This window comes from Phasianus colchicus, chromosome Z (genome assembly GCF_987193195.1).
Source record: "Phasianus colchicus chromosome Z, bPhaCol1.hap1.1, whole genome shotgun sequence".
Classification (NCBI taxonomy): Eukaryota; Metazoa; Chordata; class Aves; order Galliformes; family Phasianidae; genus Phasianus; species Phasianus colchicus.
The window spans coordinates 58,828,235-58,853,905 of NC_143476.1; the positions used below are offsets into that span (position 1 = coordinate 58,828,235).

Here is a 25,671-nt window from a genome sequence, read left to right on the forward strand (position 1 = left end):
GAGAGGATAGATCTGGTTATGAGGCTTCCTGCCAGCAGACTGAACATCCTTTGTGCCTCTCCTAGAGCTACCTTCATTGTGAAAGCCCATACATGAGCTGAAAACTTATGCATTACTACCAGAGCTTCTGGGTTTCATACTCTTCCCCTGGTGCATTACTACCAGAGCTTCTGGGTTTCATATTCTTCCTCTGATCTGTAAAAGGGCTCAGGCAGAAGGGGATACAAAATGTCTGTCTGGGATCCAGCTAGTTAGTGCTGTAAATTTGCAAAAAGTGTTTAAAGATCAAATCACCCAAGAGGCCTCAATGGAAATTAAAAAAAAAAAAAAAAAAAAAGAGGCTGTAAGCTGGACTGAGTTCTGCTTGCAATATTTTGATATTGCAGTGTTACTTATCAGTTGCAAAAAGTTGGGTTTGTCAAGGTTTCAGTGCTCCAGGGTAAGAAATTCAGGCACTTGAGGAACTTTACAAACAAAGCCCGTTATCACTACCAGGTTAAGTGGAAACTCAATGGGCACTTTGAGAAACCAAACTTAATATATAGGCACTTAAAACAGGCATTTAATCCTTGAAACCTAACCAAGGCATTTGTGGAATTTTCCTAATGCAATTAACTCAGTGTGATGACGCAAGTTGTGTATTCTCATTTCCACCATTAAATGCCTCACTGTCCTTCAAGTACTTCATGTTGTCAAGCGCTGTAGCTCTAAACATTGCACAGAGCCATAACTAGTCTTGATCTCTCTAATCCTTGGAAGCAGGTGATATAGGCCTGAGGACATACAAGTATTTTGATGCATAGCATATAGCAGTTACATTCTACAAGTCTGTGACTTCATTAATTTCAGTAGATACTAGGGATGTTCTACCTCTCTGTAACAGGAAAAAAAATTTGGAGACTCCACAGCTGCAACTTAGAGATGCTCAGGATTTAACTGGACATGGCCCGGTATGATCTAATCACACATCTTCTGAGCAGAAGGTTGGACTTGCCCCCTAGATAGCTCTCCAAATCTGATTTTTTCTTTGATTCTGTGAATTTTTTTTCCCAAACTGTCATGAAAATGAAAATGTCAATGTAATGCCAAATGTAATATTTCAAAATCCCCCAATTAAAAATTTTTGCAGAGAACATTCAGCTATATATATATAGGCAAGTGCTACAGATATACATGCAATGTATTATTTTCTAACCTTTCTCAGTCATACAACATGTATGTAATTTACCATCCTCATAGGTAAACTGTTAATGTATGTGGATCTGAAAACTGGCTGAATGACTGGACCTACCACATTATGAATCAATGGCACGAACACCAGCAGACGGCCAGCCAGAAGTGATATACCCTAGCAGTCAAAATTAGGTCCAAACATGTTCAGTATCTTCCCTAATGGTCTGGGCAATTAGGCAGAGTGCATCCCGTATGACTTTGCTGATGATACAAGGTGGTGAGGAGTGACTGATATACCAAAGGACTTTGTTTCCAGCCAGAAGGGCCCAAACAGACTGGAGAAACTGGCTAACAGAAAATTAACAGGCTTCAACAAAGTAATGTTGTCATGTCTAAAAAGAATTTTACCAGCGTGAAAGTTACCGACAATATTGGTCTGTATGTAAGACAAAAGAGTTTATGCATTATACAAAATTGGGCGTAGATGTTATGTGGGGTGTAAGTACAGCACCCTGAGCAGAGCAAGGCAGCTAACAGACACAGCAGTCTGTATAGCTCTGCTGAGAAGGACATGCGAGTCCTGGCAGACTGAAACTGCCAAAACAGCAGAATGTCCTAGCAGTGAAAAAGCCAACAAGATCCAGGGCTGCTTAAGGCAGTGCTGCCGGTCTCTAATCAGCACTAGTAAGTCAAATTTGGAGTCCAGTGTCCAGTACTGGGCTCCCTGGCAGAAGAAAGGCATGGATGTATTGGAGATTCAACAAAGGGCAGCTGTGATGGCGGCCGGCCTGAAGCATCATGCACCATGAGAGGAGGATGAGAGAGCTGGGCCTGTTCAGCCCAGAAGACAAGGCTCAGGGAGATCTTATCAATGTGTACAAATACCTGAGGGGACAGAATGAAGAAGATGAAGACAGATTCTGTTTAGAGGTTCACAGTGAAAGGGTGAGAACCAAGGAGCACAAATAAAACATATGAATATTCACCTGAACACAGTTAAACTTTTTAGTTGTGAAGGTTGTTAAATGCTGGCACAGATTTCTCAGAGAGGCCGTGAAGTCACCATCTGTGGAGGTACTTAAACCTGGGAAACCTGTTCTAGATGACCCTACTCCAGTGGGACTAGAGAATTTCAGAGCCAGTGAGCTTCACAAAACAGTGAAGCAAGACAGCAGTACCTTTCAGAAATTCCAAGTCTGCATTTGGACTACTAGAGACTAAGATTAATAGAGATTATAGAGTGGAAACCCTGAGCCTAAGTCTAATTTTTCAGTCTACTGGTACATTACAGAAAATAAAGACCAAGTTCATTTCTACTGAAGGGAGTCAGGTTTATAAAGTGTTACCTGAATATGTGCCCTAATTTGTTGCTATCAATACGGCAAGCCTGGATCACATCTAAAACTATTGCTTAGTTTCCATGTTCCATAAATACTAGAAGGGCCTAAACTGTATGAATCCAGAAAAGAAGTCCTTCTAGCAGTCTACAGATCACATTTCCTTACAAAGAAAATGTTTTATAATGCCAGAATGCAAATAAGAAATTCTGATGTGATTTATCATCTTCTTTCTAGCTTTCTAGAAGAAAGACAGTATTTCAAAAAGGAGGGGAGGAAAGAAAAACCCACCAACCCTAACTTGGTCAATCATCTGTTTACTTTTTCTTTTTTTTTTTTTTTCTTTAAGTAAAAACCTGAACTTTTCAGGAAACAGAGGAATGCAGAAGTGATTAGAATTGCACAGTATATCAGGTCTGGACTTGTGTCATCAAGTGATGGCATTTAACAGATTTGTTGACCGTTTGTGCATTCTTTCTGGCCCTATTTGTAGAATGACTCTCAACAGGGTGGGAATGGGCAGAACTGAATATTTGCTCTAAATCATACAAGGTTTTCTAATAGATGGTTGCTGTATACTTTCTATAAACACTACAAAGAAATAATCTCACAGTAATAATCTGAAAGTGTTCCATGTCCCAAGCGCATATTCTCAGTGCAGCCCATGGAGAGAAGCCATGGTGGAGCAGAGTAAAAAAAGATGAAGGAGCAGCAGAAGAGCTGCAATGAAGTCACCACATAGCTCCTTCCCCCTGTGCTGGTTAGAGGAGTCAGAAGGTAAGGATTTAATTTGAGTTTAGGAAATTGGGCAGGAAAAGTGTTACTTTAATGTTAGTCTTTATGTGTTTGTTTGTTTCCCAAATCTATTTTAATTGGTGATAAATTTTCTCTGTAAGTTTAGCTGGTGTGGTGGTTCACCCTGCTGGGCAGCTAAACTCCACCACACTGCTCTCATTCCCAATCTTCAAAGGAAGAACGGGAGAAAATACAATGGAAAAGGTCTCAAGGGTCAAGATAAGGACAAGGAGATCACTCACCAATTACTGTCATGGGCAAAACAGAATAAATGTAGGGAGACTAATGTAATTTACTGCCTGTTATATAGTAGCCTAGAGAATTGAGAACTAAAAGAAAACTAAAAAAAATTTCCCCCATTCACCCTTTTCTACCTTCTTCCTCTACGAAGTTCAGGTGGAACTGGCAATGGGAGCTGCAGTCAGATCAGAACACTACATCTCTGCTGCTCCTCCATGGTCACTCTGTCCCTGCTCCATGTGGATCTCCACCATGGAATTCTGTCCTTTCCAAACTAATCCCACAGGCTGCAGCAATCCAAGCACTGCTTCAACACGGCTCCATAAATGTTTCCCATCCTTCACAAAGTTGCTGCTGTTGCATAGCACTTTCTCCATTTCTTGAGAGTGCTCTCCCAGAGACACAGGAGTGTCTCTCACTGTCCAGCAGTGAGTTTTCTAGACAGCTGGAACTGGCTCTTATCTAAAATAGGGCAGTTTCTAGACTCTTCTTACAGAAGCTACTCTTATAGCCCCCCTGCTACCAAAACCTTGACACATAAACCCCATACAGTCAGTTTGTCAGTGACAGTAACAAGTAAATGATCTCCCTGTATTTATCTTGGCTCACAAGCTTTATCTTCCCATTTTCTCCCCAAACCCACTGAGAAGGGACCAAGAGCAAGCCACTGGGTGGGTGTCTGGTTCTTTGCCAAGGCTAACCCATGATCATATCTGTACAATAAAGAATTAAACCCTATGTAATTCTGATATGAAACCTTCAAAATACAATTACAAGTTAAGTAAGTCTAAGCATTACTTGGTGTTTTCTGAAACCCAGCATACTTTAATAGGAAGTAGCCTGTCTCCACAAGATTGCAAGCTGGTCATAATGACATTAACTTTATGTGCTTGATGTTCAGCCTACCCTATTTATGAAGATCATTTTACATATATGGGTTTCAACTCAGAGAAGCAATAGAATAATAAAAAAAAATACCTTTTTTTCACATTTTCAGGTCAGGCTTGTGAAGCACATTTTTTGAAACAAAATTCTTGTTAGCCAAAGTTAAGCACAAGAGATTTTTAAACAATAAAATAATAATTCACAAAATTATTCTAGTTATTCTCTCAGTATTTATTTGAAATATCAATATTCCATTATACAGTTTATATATTAAGCAGTAGGGAATTGTCATCATTTCACATCATCCAGTACTGAAGTGGCACGTTCAAAGCAGCACATTAAACCTTTGAAAGAGTCTCTATAGTTTTAGATAAATAGAACTCTGTATTACTAAACTAACAGAACTTTTGCATCTGAAAGAACGTTGAGAAGCTAGGCACAGCACTGTACACACCAAGTGCAGTAAGGAGGAAAAAAAAGAGTGAACTAAACATATGGGGAAGTGTTTTTGCATATACAGCCACATGTCTTTAATTGCTCAACACAAAAAGAAATAAGTTTTATTTAGTCCTCATTGAGGGCAGAATACACACAAATGATGTTCGAAGAACACATGGCAGACAGAAATAAAAGTAGGGAAGATTGTATTTGGTTGGTTTTCCTCCACAGTGAATGAGTTTACAAAGACTATCTGGTGCTTAAGCAGCATGATTTTGTGCCAAAACTTGACAAGAAACAGTTAACACTAATAACAGTTTTATCCCCCATCTTGCCCTTCTACTGGCATTTTACTGAGCATGCTCAAAATTTCTGAAGGGCAAATTAATGTAGTTTCATGAATTCATAGTTCAAGCTTTTTACTATAGGAATCCCCTTATTATGGTTCAAAGTTTACCTATAGATGGAAATAGGTCTTTTAATAAGAATCAAAAATACAAAAATGAGCAGAGACCAGAAGGGCACAAGTACAGTGGTTCACTTTCTGAGAAACCAGAGAGTCTACATTTATACCGTCTCTGTGAGAAGAGCAAGCCATTTTGGTCAGAAGATACAATTCTCGTTAGTCATGGTTAGACTCGTGTGAACTGTATCACTAGGAAGGGAAAGATGGAATGGCAAGAACTTTTCCCTCTTTTTATAGAGAACTAAGACTGAAAAGTAATAAGTGGTGATAGGCATTATCTTCCCAGTACCATCTTCACTTCCTGCTACTTCACCATGAGTTACCTGTTTGGCTTGCTATCATCTTCCCAATATCATCTCAGCAGTGCTCTGGCTACCACCAGGCCAGTGTGGTCAAATGGTCTAACCCACACTATGTTGGCTCAGAAGATACCACGCATCACCACTACGCAGTATAACAACACATAAACCAAAGATGCTCAGTGGGACTTGACGATTCTAACCACTGCAGTTTGCACTTGTAAGGTGTAAGAAGCAGCATTTTGAAAGCAGTGGTACTGACATTACTATCTGGAACAGAGGTGGTGGATCAGCTGTCTTAATTGGGTAAAGGAACTAGAATATCGACATAATTGATGGGGAAGAAACCTGACTGGCCATGAAGCATTCCTTCATACCAGTTTTCATCAATCTGGTTAGTGAGGGTAATGATATCACCCTCTTTAAATCCCAGCTCCCCTTCATTTTCTGGTTCGAAGTCATACAGAGCTCGGCAGCATGGCTGATCCATGTGAGCACCTATAGAGAAGAAACAGAAAGAAATAACATTTTAAAATTCCAGCAGTTACCTTTTTAACCTTGTACTTTGTATAGATTTTGCTGTTTCTAATGTATTTCACTTGGTGATGAGACAGCCCCTTGACAGCATCTAAATCTGGGCTGCTAAACTGTATTAGAAGATAGTTACCAGCTTTTGGCAGTTGAGAATACTAAAAGAACTAAACTACATTCAAGCCCACACTTAAAAGAACGAGTACTACCAGTTTGGGATCTAATTTTTATCTGTTCACAAAACACAAAAAATGAAGTAAAAGCCCAAATGTATTTCCAGCTTTACTGGCACAGAAATGCTTTGTCTGTGTCTCAGGGAAACAGTGAAAGGGTATCTTAAAATAACAGCAAAATAAAACTGTGTCTTTATTTGGAATCTTCACTGGTACAGTTATTGTGTATACTACTTTATATGCTCCTGACCTCATTAATTTTTGTATGAGGTTTCCAAAGAAAAGTTTCCCATTCCCATGAAACGACTGATGATTACATGGCCATCAGAATTGCTTTGGAACAGGTTTGAAATGGAATGCTTTCTAATACGATATTTCATGAACATCTAACCATAAACAATTTGCATGGCCAATGGATATTATTGTATAATTATTAGATTAGATTTTAATTGGTTATATGAAATCTAGAAATTTTATTTCCTCCTTGTGCTCCCATCTTCTCTCAATCCCAAAAGATTCTATAGCTTTAAGCTTACCAAAAGCATAATTATTCATAGACAAAATATTTAGGATTTATCAGTGCTAAAATGTTTTAAGTTTATACCTCTATCTGATTTTCCATAGTGAAAGTCTGTGCACTTCCACTGGTCAGAATGAAATGACATGTGCCTCTAAATCATGCCAATTCTATGAATATGTGTTTCAACAGTTTCAGGATGAATTGATTTCAGATTCAGACTTTTTAAATATTCATTTCAACTACTCCCTGTAGGTAGAAGATCCATGCCTGAGCTATTTTAAGATAAGAATATTCCATTTCTATAGATGTCAAGAGAGCAAGATTTAATGCAAAGAGGAAATCTTTGAATGAACTAACACAAATTTACATCCAGGAATTTTAAAAGAAGATGTTTCTCTAAAAATAATGAGCCCCTGAAAAGAAAGAACTCCTACTGAAGAAAATTTTAAATCATGCTTTCTGAAACGGAAAGCACAAGTCTGAGAGATATAGGAATATCAGTTTGTACAGCCTTATCACAAAGAAGTGTTCATGACACCACAAAAACACAAGTGAAGAAGAAAATTGTGGGGGTGTGACATGGAGATTTTTACTATAAAAGACTGAAGCTACACTCATGCACAAGGAATCCCCAGTTTAACTCCCATTCCTTGTCTGCATAATCACAAAATTACTACTTACAAGACCACTTCCAGTTGCCAAATGAAGATAAGGTTGCTGCATATATCTGGGAGAAGTTTAAACATTCACACTGGATACTATGAGAAGGAAGAAAATCCTGACTAAAGATCTAGTGAAAAGCTTTTAATCTGTCAACACAAAGTGTGCTAGCAATTGTCAATGAGGTCAGTTGGAATAGTTGAGGTCAGGGACTGGGAAGAGGACAACCATCATGATAATATGTATTAACAGACTGTTATTGTGAAGAACAATAAGGCTTTCACAGTACGTGCTGATAGGAAATAAAATACATCTTGAAGATATTAATGATGTACAGTGATATAAATGTTTCACCTCGTATATGCTGTTCACCACTGGACAAATAACATACCTCATTTGCCTCTGTTTCTGGTTTTAGTGATTTTTAATTTCAAGTTATATGTACCATAATGTGCCTGTTCTAAAAAAATTTTTATTTTTAATAAGATTGTAGAGATTTTCAGTGTTCCAGAGTTCTATATTTTATGGAAAACCTACAGTTGATCTCTGAGTTTTCTAAATGCCTGTTCTATGATCTGTATTTCAAGAGGAGTTTAGTATGGCAGTAATTCTTTTTACTTCTAATACTAAGGCAATTTTTAATCCAAAGGTGGATGATCCATCTATGTTTTTCTGCCTGAGGAAATGCGTGCTTTACAAAAAATTCTGTACTGTGCTTTGCAACCAGCCTTGGTCCTTCAGTAGAATAATGTAGTTAATTCAAACAATTCAAATAGTTCACCTACATTATCCCCATTCTCATTTTCCTTACCAAGGAAGAACTACCCTCTAGGAGGAACATCTGCACTGTAGGAAAATTCAGCTAGATTTGGACTTTTTTCCTTTGTTCTCATTGCTGTTACCTGCTGGTTTTGGAGTGGTGGCATGGGATATTCCTCCATTGTGCTGGGTATTGTCACCACCAGTTGTGAAATCCAGGCTCATACGAGGTTTGGGCTGGTATTCTCTTTTGGGCTGAGATGATGCCTCTTTTATTCTGTCAAAACATGAAATTAGTCAAATGTCAAGGTTTACTTCCTTGAACAAACAGATGAGATGCATCAAACAATATTTCCGAGGCTAAAAGTTAATCTTTGTCAATCAGCCAGTCTAAACGAGTTTTAGCAATTAGAATAATTGTTGTTTAACCCATTAGTTTAAATTATCACGTGACATGACTATGCCATTAATTTACTCATTTTTCTTTTCCCTTAAGAATTAGCATTTTTGGCCAAGATCCTCTTAACAATAACAAGAGCTCCTAATGAAGAAAACCTTGTGATGTGATCTAGCAATGCTTAGAGAATAGCTCTACCCTTATTTTTAGCTTGGCTGAAGCCAATTATTTTGCTGCCATTGCTGTTATGCCTTAACTGTTCAGCAGTTTAATGCCAATCCTTGTCACTTTATGAGGAGACTATGTGAGAATGTATTGACTTCTGCTACAGAATTTTTCACCTGTAATTGGGAATACTTGCTTCATAGAGACACACAACTCAAGTTTTCCTGACTCTCAGAATAAAAATGTTATGCATCACTCATTTCAGTTTACTCTTCAAATTGAGAAATCTACAATTTCTAGCAAAGAGTGCCTTTTCAGATTCCTGGCTAGACAGAATTCTAGCAATTCATGCAGAACAACTTCCCAATCTGTTTCTAATATCATGTAGGGAAGAATAGCTGAGTCAAGACCTCCCCATTCAAACTATAAGTTGATTTCTCTAATCTTTTCTAGGCTGGCTCTAGATTTATGGTTGATAAAATATTTTGATTTATTTACTGAAAAATTCTGCTTATATCTTAACCAGTTCTCGTCCTGATAACAAGAGTCTCCTCACCATTCAGAATACTATCAATATTAGTCAGTCCTAGAGACTGCTTTTCTTCTTCAGAAACTAAAAAAAATCAGCATATCTAAGCAGAAAGCAATGAAGTTAACAAATGAACTTTAATAAAAAGGCTTTGCTGCATTTCACTCATTTATAAAAGTTTTTTTTTTTCTTTTTTTGAAACTATAAAGCATTGAAAAAAAAAGATTTAACCAGTTTATTACTCGTAATACTTCTATTAAGAAACTACCATTTTTCATATTTCATGAACTTGAAGGTGATACTTTTACTGACTAAATAATAATTACCCAAAAGCTTAGCATAGCTTTTTTCTTAAGAAAAGAAATATCTCCAAGGAAACTGTTCCTGTTTCCTAGCTGCTCTGTCATGATTCTCTGTCTTGATAACTGAAGCTTCCTTCTGCTTGTTGAAAAAGAGAATTTAAAAGGAAGAGACTTTCCATGACCTTCCTGAATTCACTGTGTTTTTAAATTTCTTGTGTTTGCTGTTTTTGTTGTTGTTTATATCATATTCTTTTAAAATTATTTGAGCACGATTTTAAACAGGATGCTCTTAATAGCAAGAAGATAAGAGCATGAACAACTTGCATTCACATCTTTTAATATCATCTGCAAAATTAGCAATATGCACTGTAGATGTCTGTAAGATTGAACAGTGTCAGATTTGCTCACCTTGAAAGTAAAGCATTATTTATTTTGTGGCCCATAATTAAAAAATGAATCCAAAAAATGAAGAACCATTTGTTTTTGGTTGCTTGCTTACCACCACAGGAAAAGACAGGTATTTGAATAATAACAGCTTGACATCTCTGCTTAATCCCTGGCACAAACAGATCACAATGCATTAACTTGTGCCCAGTGGTGTGGAGTGGACAATTTACAATTTAGGATTGCACAGTACGCTTATGCAGGGTGGTTTATTATATTATTATTTTTATTATTTTATTCTGGGTAATCAATAATAGTAATCTGATGCAAGGACCTTGAAGGTAAGCCAAAGCAAGTAATAAATCATTTAGCAGAAGTTTCAAAAGGACAAATAATTATCTAAATTGACACAGGATGAGAAATCTGTTGTGAAAACAGGAATTATCATTCCGTGACTTATGGACTACAAAACAACCTACACCTAAGAACTTTTTAACATTTTCTGTACAGTAAGTGAATTACGTTCTTCATTTGGAAGTGTAGAAAATCATTCTGTTAGCTCCTCAGGCAGGCCTGTAAACTGTAGCCAGAAACAGAAACTCGTGATCTCAAAAAAGTTTCAAGCGTTAGAACTGGATGAGGTTTACAGACTACATACTCTGAAAATAAATACCAGCAGATCCAGTAGCACCAGAAACTAGATCTACAGAAGTGACAGAAAACAGCAAAGAATTATCTGCAAACAAAGTGTTGCCTTCATATAGTATATGAAGGTAGGGAATCATGGCTAGCTTTTAGGAGTAGCCCTTCAGAAACATGTGGAATCAATGTTATGTTTCCTTGAAGAATGTGTAGGAGATTGGTGAACTTTTAACAAATGTTACTTTCCTCATCTCAAAGACATACAATCTATGATTGTATGAATTGATAGAAACAAACAACAAAAAAAATAGGAAGTTTTAAAAGACACTGCATCAATTTAGCATTCACAGTTAAGTGGATGGAAGAGCTAAACCCAGTTAAGTCTCATATCAAGTGTGATTTGATTGAAAAAAAAAGCTGAAGACTATTTAATAAGGTGGCAATTACATAGTACCGGGAGATCCCCTTCAGGTAGAATAGAATGTAAAATATTTTTCTAGCAGACATTAACAACTCTGAAAAGACTACTTCAGAATTAACACAGGAATGGAAACGAAAACAAAGTTATATGTATAACTAGCATCCAGCACATCTAAACACATATACTCAATTAAATTCAATTAATAACCGTAGTGTACTGAGATTCTGCCTTCAACTCAGATCCCATTCAGTCATACTTAGAAGTATTTGCATCTTCAAAATACATAAATCTCAATTTGCAGTTGCCTACTGAGATTATTTTCTTTTCAAAACCATACAATTACCACATTCCAAAAAACCAAGCTTTTGTATTCTATTCATAGATTTTCTGCCTCTGCAACACATAAAAACCAGTTTAATAAATTTAGAAGAAGAGTGGTACCTGTCTTCCAGCTTAGAAGTAACTCGCTGAAGGATCTGCGTGGCCTGCTTGTGGTACTCCAGCTGGGCTTGTACAAGAGCAGAAAGCTGGCTCACTTGTTCAATCTGATGATTGACATGAAAGTATATCTTAGGTCACATCATTACACACCAATAATAGAAAACAATGTCACCCTGAAACTGCAAAGGCAGCTTTACTTTTTTCTCTAAAAATTTTATTTCTCCTTGTAGTTAAAGAATAGTTACATCTTAGCCGTTATGCATTACCATGTCTGGTTATGACCTGATCAGGAATGGTGATGGAAGCTCTTCTCTGTTGATTATCTCTGTTGATTATCTGCATAAACAACAGCCTACAGATCTGCTTCATTTCAAAAATATTTTCACTCAGAAAGTCAAAATGAGACTAAAATTAAAGCATAATACATCTTCTCCACTGCAACCTCCTTAGGTGTTTTTGAGGGGCACAAAACCACAAGGATCACAGATATGCTTCTTTTGTATTCTGAGTTGTAGAAGATGCAATGCTCCTTTGGATATAGGTTATTTGTAGTGCAGACAGACAACATTCTACTTCATAAAGAACAAATCAGCAAAAACTCTTGTAAGGGGAGCACCCCTCCAATGAAGAAAGACCAAAGGAGCTGAGGTTGTTCAGCCTGGAGAAGAGAAGGCCCAAGGGAAACCTCACTGTGGAATTCCAGTAAAGGGCACTTCCAAGAACGACACAGAGAGATTTTTTAATGCTTTGATAGTGACTAGACAAAGGGGAACACTTTTAAGCTGAAAGACAATAGGTTTAGATTAGATCCTAGAAAGAAATTTTTCACTATGGAACTGGTAAGGCATTGTAACAGGTTGCCTAGAGAATCTGTGGGTCCACCATCACTGGAGGTTGCATGGGGTCCTGGGCAGGGTGATCTGGTGGGTGGAAACTCTGCCCCTGGCATGGGGCTTGTAACTGGATAGTCTCTTTTAAGGTCTCTTCCAACCCAAGCCATTCTATGATTCTACTATTCTAGTATTCCTTGTATTTCTCAGCAGTTTCTACAATGCACAATGCCTCAGTGGTGTATCAAAAGCCTGGACTATCTGATCATATAGTGTAGTCCCTTAATAGAAACATTAAAACTAAAAATTCATTACACAATGAATGGTTTCATTTTGCAAATGTGTTCATCCTTTTAATGTCTTCTTTAGAGCACTGAGGTAACAAAAACGAGCTATTAAGTTATGTGTGAATTTAAACTTATCATAAATCCAGTCATTTACTTAAACAACTTCAGCTATAACGTATAGTTGTTTTGGTGTTTTTTTTTCCTCCAGAAGAGGTAGATTTATCTTCTAGTTTAATTTTACAGTTACATTACTGACAAAGAATTTAAAAACCTAATAGATGCAAAATCCTAAACCAGTCTCTAAGCAAAAAAAATAGGCTTCATAGTCAGGTTTCAGCAGTCATATTAACTATGGCTTTCCTATTTCCTACTGCATATGGTTATGGCAGAGATCATGAAGGTTGTGCATTTATCATATCTGATCTTTACCAGTCTCTCAGCAGCATGTAGACTTGAGCAAAAGCCTCAGATTAAACTCCACAACCACAGCCAAGTAAAAATCATGATTTGCATTTATGTCGTTCTAAGAAGGAAGATATTTTGTCTTTCTAACTAATACTGTTCAGTTAGGAAGCACAATGGTGTTATAGAGGATTTATGTTCTTTATCACTTATCTATCAAATACCTATTAAATCAGTCTCACATGTGCATACTGTATGTTAATATGGCTTCTGAGCCTCTCACTGAGTGTAATGAAGTAGGAAGTACTTTCTCATTTTAAAGTTATAGGAATCTATGGCATCACAGATTCAAAAGTTTTAGACTCCTTTAGATCGCCTTCACTGCTGAACCAGCATCTTTCACTTAGCTCAGAGCATAAACAAGGGGCATCTCACATCCATCTCCAGAAGGTTGAACATGCTTGACTCAGCAATTTCTTTTGATTCATCAAATTTTTCTAGAGCTTGGCGAAGCTCTTCATCAGGGAGCTTGCCCTGCCTTTTCTTCTTGTAATCAAAATCCAGACGTCGACCCTCCATTTTCTTTAGGTGATGCTGAAAACCAAAAACGCAAAAGAATAAATAAGAATAAAGAGTGTTTCCCAACTCCTCTTGCTTTTCTCTACAATGGCTCTCTGTAATGTAACTGATACACCATGTACATTTACAAATATGTGCTGTTTTCTATATGTCATCCCTTTCTGAGACAGGAAAAGTAGTGCAATTAGGTGGTCTTACATCTCTTTTAAGATGCACGGCTGTCCAAATATTAAAGATATTCAGCACTAAAACAGGCCACATACAATGAATAAATACTATTGATACTTGTACTAGAGATATGAGAGTTTCTAACATTTAACTCTCTTTGGCTTGTGAAACACTTTTCGTGAGCAAAGCAACACAGAATACACTTTTAATTACTTCCATCAGATCATCAAAGTATCTTAATGCTATCTTGTATTGAAAATTTTCAGGTTTAGTAATTGACAGATCACTCTTGTCATTCCGTTTTGCAGTTGCCCTGCGCACTGGCCAAAAGGTAATGTTTCTAGTCACAATACTTAAGGTCTTTACTTTTCCTCAGAAAAATCAATTTGTCATCTATTATGATTACTTTATCAGTTTTGTAAATTGTATCAGACTGCCTAGGACATCTTTGTTCCTTGTATATTTAACCATATGAAAGCATCAGTGATCTTTCTGCACAGATGGTACAGAATGTACATAGATGGTACAATTACCATACTGAGTTAATGCCTACCGAGGTTTGATGATGCTAATCTCAAAAAAAGTTATAATTTTGATCTTTCCGACTCTGAACAGAGAAACAGCCTGAAAAGTAATATTCAAAATAAAAGAGACTAAGTCAGATCATTTGTGAATCTAAGAGTTCTTTTTAAAGTACACAACTAACAGATTATGTATATATACACACAGAGTAAATATACTTGTATATATATACATTCCGTAAGGTTGGCATTATGAAAATGCCACAATGATGACAATACCTGTATTTCTCTCAGATCTTTGTCATGGAGATTCTGAAGTGGGTCGATGAAGTTTTGTTTAACTTCCATGTCTAAAGAATCTTTGACCTCAGACAGCTCCTTCATTGCTTCTCCCACATCTGCAAGCGCTGGTCCTGAAAAAAGATTTCCACTTTATCTTAAAATAACTTGGTTCCAATGCACATAACTGACTCATGGATTCAGTCAGCATTCCATTTTCACCTTCAATTTTAGGAAAGAAACAGAGTATGATGCACCATGTGAAAGGGTAACAAGTATTTCACGCTTGCACAGCCCCCAGAACTTATGCTTTGTGACACAACTGAACTTGAGAATTCACGTTGCATACAGTCTGCCTCCTCACACTTCTCTTTGTGCATTCATTCGTTTCTGTGCTGAAGGAAGCATTGGAAAATAATCATCTTTATTTGCTCCAGAATGGTCTCAACATTAGATTTCATATAAAAATAGTATTTATGCAAGACAAAATTTTCCTATTTGTATCAGTTAAAACGTTGTCAATTTCAAATGTAGAAGTAGCTAACCACTGTTTTCTTTTTATTTGGCAAAGAATTCATTCAATGAAACTCTCAAGTTCATACACTTAGAAAAGTTAATAAAAGTCAGTAAGAATTAGCTGTCTGAGGTCCACAAAAGTTATTGTTCTAGTTTATCTCTTCTGAATGAAAATAAAAACAAGAAGCTAAAAAATACTCTCATGATTTGAGATGTAAGTTGGTGGAAGAAAGTTTACTTTCAAAGAATACTAAGGGTCTGAAAACTTAAAAATGCAAGGAATCAGGAAGAGGTTTGTTTCCCAAGCAGGGGATGAATGCCAGGGATGCACAGTAAAACTAAAGAGTCTGCCAAATCTGGATGAAGAGTGACAAACAGTTGCAATAGCTGTGATTGGTTAAGAACGTAAAAATAATTCCTATATCTATTCTGCTGCGTGCTAATGTAATCAACGGGGAATGTAGAGCAATATGCACAAACTAAATTCCATTAGTGTTCCATTTTCCCTTTAAGAATGTATTTGAAAATTAGCAAGAGGCAAGCAATTAAAAAACAAACAAACAAAAAAACCAATTAAGTAATCTTTAATACAAATAAGCCTACATCAGCCAAGATAGTCAGCTCCTAGTCAACAAGCAAGGTAGTGCCTTTTCTATTGCAGATGTCCTTAAGCCAGAAACAATATACTATGAAGATTCAAATAGGAAATAGAATTTTATGAATTCTATTTGAATGTTCTGAGTGTTGATAGATAAAAATAGCAAGATAGAAGCCTGAACAATTATGACAGAGAGATAAAGAAACCTGCTGCAAATGTTACTCTTCTAATTAGACCCCTACTGTGGATGAACATAATATAAAATCTTGGTATAACAAGTCTCACTCAGGTAGCTGTAAAATCATTTGAAACTTGAGTAAGGGGAAGGGCTTTACAGATAAAGCAGAATTGGTAACTAGTGCCTTAATACATTTAAGATGGCCAGGAAAAAAAAAGGCCAAAATACAAGGAATTAAAGTTTTTAACAATGTCTTAAAAAAAAAAAAAAAAAAAAAAAATCTATTAGCCTTAATTCTTTGCCTGTAATGAAGACAATAACATGAGTTATAATTTTTTTGTCTGAGGACAAAAAACATAGGTCACACTGAAAGTAATGCCTCCTATTTATTTTCATGAAAACTACAATAGATAACAACACTATTTGATAGAGAAAATTCTCAGCTACAAAACATTATTTTTCAAAATAGGCACCACCATTAGCTATGCTTTTTTGCCAGCAATACACAAGCACCTGCTATTTGGAACATGGTTGTCTTTCACATTGCTGTTGCCACTGCTGAAACACACCATCCACTGCCTAACTGTGCTCACATCCACTATTTGGTCTCCACAAACATTCAACATCAAGGAATGTCAGTGGGTGCCATTTTTTCCACATGGAGAAACTCAATTTCACACCACTGCTTGAGATGCACTTCCATGTCAGACATCATTTTGTCAGAATGCCTCTTTGCTGCCATCTGTCACATGGCAACAACATGGAATACTAGTGGGAAGGTTCAACTTCTACTGCCCTACCACCAACATCCACCTCTAATGTTGTGGGCCAACATAACAAAATAGGAAGCATTATTTTCAGAGCAGCCCTTGTCATTCACAGATAGTAATACCATTTCTGAACACACACATCTTCCATCACAATATAGTCCCTGTAGCATAATCTACAGCAAAGCCTAAAGCCTGTATCGATGTGGTTCTAAGTGGAAACAATTTGATTTTCATCTGTGAGAAAACATCTCTAGTCCAAATCCACAGAAAATACTGGATCCATATAATGCCAACAGACCTAGACCAACCTCAAAGGAAAACTCTAATGGAGCTGAACATGAGTTTCTTGCATAATTTCTTCCTTTATAAAACTATAAGACTTCAATGATGATGAAAATTACATTAAATTTTGTTATCATTTTTATTTTGGTGTAATGGAAAGAGAAGTAATCAAATTACCAAAGTTGCATTCTTCTCCAAGTTCTCGGCCAAATTTCAGCATTGCATCTGCCAGCAAGGCTTCAGCCTGAGGGTAACCTGGTCCCTTTTCCTGGCCTCGAATTTTTGACATAGTGTTGATCATACTGAGTTTAGCTCTGGAAGCTGAAACAGGAAAGTGACAGAGGTTACACAATATTTTGAGTCCACAGACAGAAATGCTCCAGTTCACCTGAAACGTTACTGTGTATGTAACTCTTGATGTACCTGCACTCTAAATTTATTTAAGCTTCCTATAGTGTGTTTGAAAGACATTAACCAAATTTGGGATTGAGCATTGATTTTCAGGAATAATCTCCGGAGAAAGGAAACAAAATATTGTCAATCACTGACTTTTTCTTTTGCTAGTAGTCCAGAGAAGAGGCTCAGTCCTTGTCTTTAAATCAAAGCCTCCCTTGAAACGACAGACAGAAGAACGCCAAGGAACACTGCCAAGATAGTATGTTTGATGTGTTACAACTCAGAAAGAAGAATTTTTAAGCTGCCCCAAAATGCTTAATCTTGAAATCTCTGCCTAGCAGACAGGTACTAGATTGAGCCAATCTTCCTCTCAAGTCCAAACTAGGCACACTCAAGAATAAACTTTCAATGCCCCTGGTGTTCATTTTTCACAGTTTTTCCTCGGTAGAGTATGAAATAAAAACTCTGTCCCTAGATATGAATGAGGAGTTGGATAAAGTCCCATGTCAATACGTTTTTGAATGCACTTTAGTTTATTTCAGATATTCACAACTACAGATCAGAAGAAAGCACATAATCATCAACTACAAAAAACAAGAAGAGAGCAAAAATAAATAATTTGCCTGAAGATATGCTTTTCTGCAGCTACAGAAGGTGAACAGCCTGCAGACATTGAAATAAATTGATTTTACTACAATTTTTGCCAGCTGACTGAGAGTGTTTTCCTACCTACACTATTGTATTTAGTACAGAAGGGTACCTATGAATGCCTCTACCTTCCTCATTGAAAAGATATGACTTTGGCAGCAGCTCTTATAAGTTAGTATTTCTATTGACAAAATGTTAAATAGCTAGTGCAATTGTTCAAAACTTGGCCTTGTGCACATTTCTGCAACAAAGCAAACCATTAGCAGGGCTCAGTCAGCAAGTGTATTGCTTTTAATTTATTGTTGAAGAGTGTTTATTAAGAGATAGTTCTTGCTGCTGAATATATTTCACTTTGTGGTGTATATATTTATGCACAGATATAGGCATGGTTCAATGCATAGAGCCAGCAAAATCAGACAAGTGTCATAGTACTTATTTTGGCTGGGAAACAGCTAGGAAAGGTTGGCATGTTTTTAACAGATAGTAACAGTGCTTTTGTAAGCTCTCTCAGTACACTTCACTGCCACCAGATCACGCTTTTCTGCATTTGAATGCAGAACACTTTTTGTTTCTACTCACTGCAAAACAACCATTAGCAGACTGACTGTTCACTATAAGAAACTGAATATTAATGAAGTGTGTGGCCATTAGAAATTGCATTGAAAGGATAGTGGCAATGGAGAAATACAGAAACACAAAAGAAGCTTTGGCATAAACAAAATCAGTAGGCTGGGAAATGGAAATGGAGGAATGGATGCATTACGGTGAAATAAAACAGGAACAAATGTGAATATTTTCAGAAATGAAAGCAAAAACATGAGAGGAAATGTTAAAAAAAAAAGATGTGGCTATGTCCCAGACTGGCTACGAAGAGCAGAAAGAGAAAGGTACAGGAAAGAATTAAGCAGACAAAAAAAAAAAAAAGCCAACAACAAAACAAACAAACAAAAACTAATAAAAACAATAAGGATAGGGGAAGAGAAAGGTAAGCATGAAAAAATCATATTTCAATGATTCATTTAATCATTAGTATCAAATCTGGTTTCTACACTTAACTTAATTGGAGTCCCAAATAATCTAGTTTTACTAGGAAATCTTAGAATATGTCCACTGGGCCCTCATTTCTCCTCTTTTAAAGTTGATTCCATTAGCATCCATGGGAGCTGAGACAAGTCACTGCTCAGTTGATCTAAAAATTCCATTCTGACACATTTCAGTTCTATTCCTTTCCTGTGCTAGTGCCATATACTTTCTTTTCTAATTTATGTCTTAGCCTGAGTGAGGACAGGCAGAGATTTACAAAACAACATATGGAAATGGCTTGATTCTCTTCCCAACTGCACTCCCTCTCCTTTGCACTGACATTCCTGGTGTCATTATTGATTTCACTTAATATCAAGTGTTAACTGACCTACTGTAAAACATAAGAATTCTTTATTTTAATTCTTTATACTCTCAATGTCTAAATTTTTTTCTTTCAAGTTACAGCAATGTACATCTACATGGAAAGAACAAACCAGCATGTGTGCTAGGACAGAACTGGTTTCTTCTTCTAAAAGAAAATTTTGTGACATTGGGTGACCTCTTAAGGAAACACAAGTGTTAGGAAACACTTCTTTACAGAAAGGGTGGTTAAACATTGGAATAGGCTCCCCAGGGAGGTAGTTGAGTCACCGTGCCTGGATGTGTTTAAGAGCTGTTTGGATGTGGTGCTCGGAGATATGATTTAGCAAAGAGTTGTTAGAGTTAGGGTACTATGGTTAGGCTGCGGTTGGACTTGATGATCCTTGAGGTCCCTTCCAACCTGAGTAATTCTATGATTCTATGATTCTATGATTTTCCTGTTGAGACTTCATTGTGTTCAATTTTAGCCACTTTTAGATAGCCTTCTATTTTTTTTATAATTGGGAAGTCTACAATGCTAATTTTATCATTCACAATAACTTTAGCCCAATATCCCTTTAAATAAATTCGCTTTCATTAAAATAGTTATTTTCTTTTCCTCACTCCTTTTCCTTTCTTTTCCTTTCTCTCTTCTCTTCTCTTCTCTTCTCTTCTCTTCTCTTCTCTTCTCTTCTCTTCTCTTCTCTTCTCTTCTCTTCTCTTCTCTTCTCTTCTCTTCTCTTCTCTTCTCTTCTCTTCTCTTCTCTTCTCTTCTCTTCTCTTCTCTCCTCTCCTCTCCTCTCCTCTCCTCTCCTCTCCTCTCCTCTCCTCTCCTCTCCTCTCCTCTCCTCTCCTCTCCTCTCCTCTCCTCTCCTCTCCTCTCCTCTCCTCTCCTCTCCTCTCCTCTCCTCTCCTCTCCTCTCCTCTCCTCTCCTCTCCTCTCCTCTCCTCTCCTCTCCCTTTTCTTTTCTTTTCTTTTCTTTTCTTTTCTTTTCTTTTCTTTTCTTTTCTTTTCTTTTCTTTTCTTTTCTTTTCTTTTCTTTTCTTTTCTTTTCTTTTCTTTTCTTTTCTTTTCTTTTCTTTTCTTTTCTTTTCTTTTCTTTTCTTTTCTTTTTTCTTTTTTCTTTTTTCTTTCCTTCTTCGAGGATCAGCCCATTAAATGTTTAGTGAAGTTGGGCCATGCTGCAGGCCTCCAGTGTTGATCCCTCAAAATACCATGAAAACAACTGATCTCTTACAGGGCTGTATTTTATTAACGAAGCATACGGCTCTTTTCAGGGTATATTCTACTTCTCAAGAAGTGTGTGCCATACCCCAAACCCTCTTCATCCTACGAGAAACGGGTAAACTTCTAAATAAAATCATCTGTTAAGTATTGCATTATTTTTCTCACTCATTTCCACCCCATTCTCCAATGTAATGTTTCTATTCTTTATTAAAATGAGAAAGCAAACAGGAAACACAGGTGTCCCAAATAACATTTTAGTAAATAGTAACATAGCTGTACAGAAAATTTTTAAAGATCCTTTTTTTTTTTTCTTTTATTGAATAAGAATGTCATTTTTCTGTGTAATTCCTATTGCTACAGGGAGCTCTTCTGCAATCTTGCAGCTGGCATAAACCAATCTCAGATCAGGTGAGAGCAGAAAGAGGCATTCCCTCATTCCTCTTATTCTATCTGCCACCTTTATACAGACGTGGAATGAACATGATCTCATTTGATATGCAAAAACATAAATCTTCCTCCTGCTTGTTAGAATTTTAATTTTCTGATGTTACTCACATACTCTACAGCCTCTGGTGCCTGAAATCACACTCTGAGATACTTCCAAAGATTTTGCTCTCCACTGTTGTCGTGAGCCTCTTTTGTGATTCACATAAATCATGATCACTCAGATGTATCAGGATGAGAAGCACAAAACAGCCAAAGTTTATTACTCAGTCTATACGATGTTGCACAACAGCAGCTTGACAGTAGTTAACAATTTTATCACTAACTCCATAATGCTTGTCAATCCTACTGCTTTTCCTGCAGAGAGCTTGTTGATGATGAGCAATGAAGCTGTGGACTTGAGTCATAAACAGTATTCCATCTGTTGATACAGAAACTGTTTTAGTCATCATTATTTTCTTTTTAATAGTTCTCATAAATATTCTTCCTTCTTTTTTCAACCCACTGACAGCATCATCATACTGTACTCCTTTCCTCTGCAATCTAACACATAAATATCACAAAGTAAGCTGTACCAGCGACAGTTCTTCAACCTACCCCACTATGATAAAATATCTCACAGTAGTTTGAATTTGTTTCCAGCTATTAAGAAATACTGACTGAATTTTTGTCTGTACCTTCAAGGTACTAATTATTATTAGTATTATATTAGTATTATATTATATTATATTATATTATATTATATTATATTATATTATATTATATATTAGTATTATATTATACTAATAATAGGTATATGGCCTAGTTTTGCTTTCAGACTAATCTTTCAGTTGCATAACTCCATTGATTCTGTTAGTGAAGCAGGCACTGACACAAACCCTTTACATTCCTAGACCAATCACGTCTATATGTTCTTGAATTTACTATTTACTAGTGACTATAGCAGCTCCAGGTCATCCTGTTTGTGACAATCCTCTTGCAAGACGGCAGCATGCAGCTCTCCATCAGCCCATTCAAAAAACCATTCTTTCTTCTCCCCATAGAAACCATTTATTTATTTCTATTTCAAAGGTTCAAGTTAGTGATCTCTGATTTGGACTGCAGACACCTCCTTTTTTACCAATTCACCACAAAAAACTCTTTTGTAACCCCCCTTTTGTATCAACTCTAATGAGGATGGGAAATTGCTAGGAGACCATGTGAAGCGTGTTACTTCTTGTGCCCTGCAGGAACCAGAGAATCTCTTTCAGAACTCTATCGTTCTTCCCAGGAACTGAAAAGTCTGTGCAGATCCTGATCCCCAGCCTAGTCCTGTTTCCATTCCCAGGGAGATACACAGGGCTGGTGCCTTGATGCGCATCACGGGACAGATCCTGACTGAGGCCCTGCTCTGCCTTCCTCGTGAAGGCAGCCATATCCCATCTCAGGGAGACCCCACCCTCACATTGATAACATACTGATGGCTGGCACATAAACACACTCCGTGTCTAAGCATATATTGTGTCCTTACCTAAAGTAATAATACAACAAGAAAATAAATCTCCTAAAGTGAGCTTCCATTCCCTGGCAACCTAAAACAGAAGCCAATACTCACTTTTATCTTTTCAACCCAAGAAACTTCACTGATTTGTCATTAACTTCAGCTCTACCAGTAAGGATGAGATCTGTCAGACTATGCAATGCTGAGAAAAAGCGTATTTTCAAAAAGTGCTCCAAGTACTGAGAGGTTGTAAAATTGTATTACCTGGATTGGGTTGAAGATACTCTATTGTCTTCGCCATTATTTCCATAACTGCCCTGCTGGTAACATCCACTTTCTAAAGGACAGAGAGTTAAACAATAAACATGAAAAGAGATGTCAGACAAGAGGAAGATGCTTTTGTCTCTTCTCTTTGAATTCTCTTTTGAATTTTTTTAACTGTTCTCATCATTTTAATTTTGTGTCCCTGTGAACAACGGTGGAGCAAATCCAGCCCTCGTTTCAGAATGGTGATAATGCTTGAAAAACTACCAAAATACAAGCCTGCCATTTTTGCTTGTAGCAGAACCACTCTTTAAGTGAAACTATTACCACAGTGTATCTTGAGATGATCTATCAGGAATTTGACCCAATTCATTGTGCTACACTGATGTTTTTCATTATCCCGGAAAATGTCCACAATAAGGAAATCTTTTTGATAGAAAGATCACTGAAAACCATCTAAAGAATTATTAATCCGTGGTTCCTTAATTGGTGGCAAACTAATGGAAAACAAACAGATGTAAATCAAAACCAACCACTAAAGAGAAAATGAGCTGTCCACCTCTTTCAGAGGGAGTTCTGGTAAAAAAGGGATAGGAGAGACAAGGTATCCCTCAGCATCCAATTTCAAGAACATTAGCAGCTAGAAGGCATCAACAGTTTATTTCCACTGAATCACTCCATGAAGATTTATTTTATATTTAGGAACTTAAATAAGGACAACTATATAGAACTGCATATCATTACTTTCTTCTATGTAAAAGGAATTCTTGATTTCTTAAGTAGGTGGCATCAGCTTATAGTTGCTTGTAGGGAAATGTACAACTACACTCTCAGAATTAGCCCTCAAAGAAACAAATGCTGTTTTGACAGATCTGGGGCTCACCATAATCTATTCTGTACTCCGTATTTAAGAAAACACACTGCTTTTCTTTGCAGGGTGGCTTGTGTCCTACAGAGTGAGCTTCTTTACTATACTGGTGAATTCCTATTTTAAAAAAGAACACCTGAGAGAAGTTGTTTGCAGCAAGCTGTGACTGACCTCTTTCCTGTGTTTTTTGTTTTGTTTTGTTTTGTTGTTTTGTTTTATTGCTATTGCCATCTGCCAGGTCTTGCTCTATGTTTTTCACAAAGAAGCAGCAGAGGTCTGCCAGCCCTGGATGAACAAGTAGCTGAACTACCTGGTATGGAGCCCAGAAATGGCAAGAAGGCTGCAAAAGAGTGCGGGGGCGAAGGAACAGAAGGCCATGGACAGGCAGAAGGAGCATGTCCATTGCCTACAGAAAAGCTGGCAAGGGATCTGGGACTCGTGGGGAGTTGGGGAGTAGCCAATGAATCTACTCTGTGCTGTTCTTAACTCATAGTGCTCTCATCTTCAAAGCTGCCAACGCACACCTCCCACGATCATCCCATGAGACTCACCCCTGGCTGCTGAACTGTCCTATTTCCAGCTCTAAGGCTAACATTGGGTTTACGAATCTTCTTTAACAAATTCCAGGTTTGATGGCAAAGCCTATGATTTGTAGCACCTTCAAAAGGAAACTTGGGCAAGGGGGGAGAAATCACTTCTCTAATACTCTGCTATGATGTGCAAAGGATATGTCCTCCACCTTTCATTTTTTCCTTATCTTCCCATGCAAATGCACATTTATTTATCTGTTTCTATTCTATTTCTCTTGATCTGTTACCTATTAAATATACACTCGACAACCCACATAGAAATAATTAGTGTTACAAGATTTGATGGCAATTGTCAAAGACAAAGTTAGATTAAAAAAACATTGACTTTTTCAACTAACATATTCTCAACACTACACAGAGCTGTGACTCTTCTTCTCATGAAGAAAGTCAGTTCTAAAACTGCCAGCTTCCCTGAGGAGTCCACTGGGGGAATTTAGCTCTATCCTCCCAAGACGCAATGCCTATGGATATCTCAGAATCTGTGAATGAATATCCCAGTGCTACTGTCAACCCTCTTCCTCAGACAGCTCTTGCTCCTCAAGTGATGCTCAAGTAGCTGAGAATTACAGTAGCAAGTTTTCCACTGAAATGACCATACTTACAGAAAGGCTCTCTCTACAATGATTTAACTGATGGCAATTTGTAGCTGGCATCAGCTCCAATCTCTGAATGAAATATTGACAGTATAAAGAGTACCATATATTAGGTACTCCTCCATCAAAAGATAAAGAGGGACAAGAATCAGAATACTCAGTCTTACTGAACAGAATTTGAGACAATCAAAACTATTCAAATTACGCAGAGACAGAAGCTTTGAAAAACCATCCCTCAAGAGGAAAAATGAACAGTAATAATGATTGTGTATATCTGTATTAGGACTTACCCTTTCCATTTCTTTGAAGTCATCATCTAGTTTGGTCCCTTCTGCACCTCCTACTTTTTCACTCACTTTCTGCAGTTTAAAAAAAAAAAAGAAAAACAAACATTCAGCAATATTAGGAAGTGTTTTTCTGCCATAGATTGGTATAACGTTCAGACACACTTTTTCTGAAAAAAATTACTTCAATCACACTTTACCATAGGCAATCAGAAAAAAAAAAAAAAAAAAAAAAGACTACTTCGTAAGTCTCAGACACCCAATCCTTTGCTGGTACCAAAGGAGATATGTACTATCACACCTTTGCACTGTCACACCCTTTTTTGTCTGTGAAGTGGATGCCTGTATCTTGAACTTATCAAGCAACTAATCAACAATGACAGAGCTGTATTCAGCAGACAGAAACATCCATGACCATTTGTGCTGGTGAAAAACAAAGTGAGTTGACAGAATGAACTGGGGAAGGAATAAATACATAAAAAACTTCCTAATCACAGATGAAAAATGTCTCCAGCTGCATTGTTCA

At 37.1% G+C, this 25,671-nt stretch overlaps 1 protein-coding gene across 1 annotated transcript in view; it reads right to left on the bottom strand.

Moving 5' to 3' along the window:
- Positions 1 to 4,650: 4,650 nt before the first annotated feature.
- The window catches only part of SH3GL2 (SH3 domain containing GRB2 like 2, endophilin A1), an 89,034-nt gene continuing 68,013 nt past the window's right edge, over positions 4,651 to 25,671 (bottom strand). Inside the window, exons 2-9 of the mRNA XM_031608077.2 lie at positions 25,152 to 25,220; positions 22,811 to 22,883; positions 17,145 to 17,288; positions 14,624 to 14,757; positions 13,512 to 13,670; positions 11,558 to 11,661; positions 8,420 to 8,553; positions 4,651 to 6,131 (exon numbers count right to left, since the gene is read on the bottom strand). Of these exons, the coding sequence (XP_031463937.1) occupies positions 5,932 to 6,131; positions 8,420 to 8,553; positions 11,558 to 11,661; positions 13,512 to 13,670; positions 14,624 to 14,757; positions 17,145 to 17,288; positions 22,811 to 22,883; positions 25,152 to 25,220 (1,017 nt within the window). The 3' untranslated portion in view covers positions 4,651 to 5,931. The remainder of the gene's footprint in view (positions 6,132 to 8,419; positions 8,554 to 11,557; positions 11,662 to 13,511; positions 13,671 to 14,623; positions 14,758 to 17,144; positions 17,289 to 22,810; positions 22,884 to 25,151; positions 25,221 to 25,671) is intronic.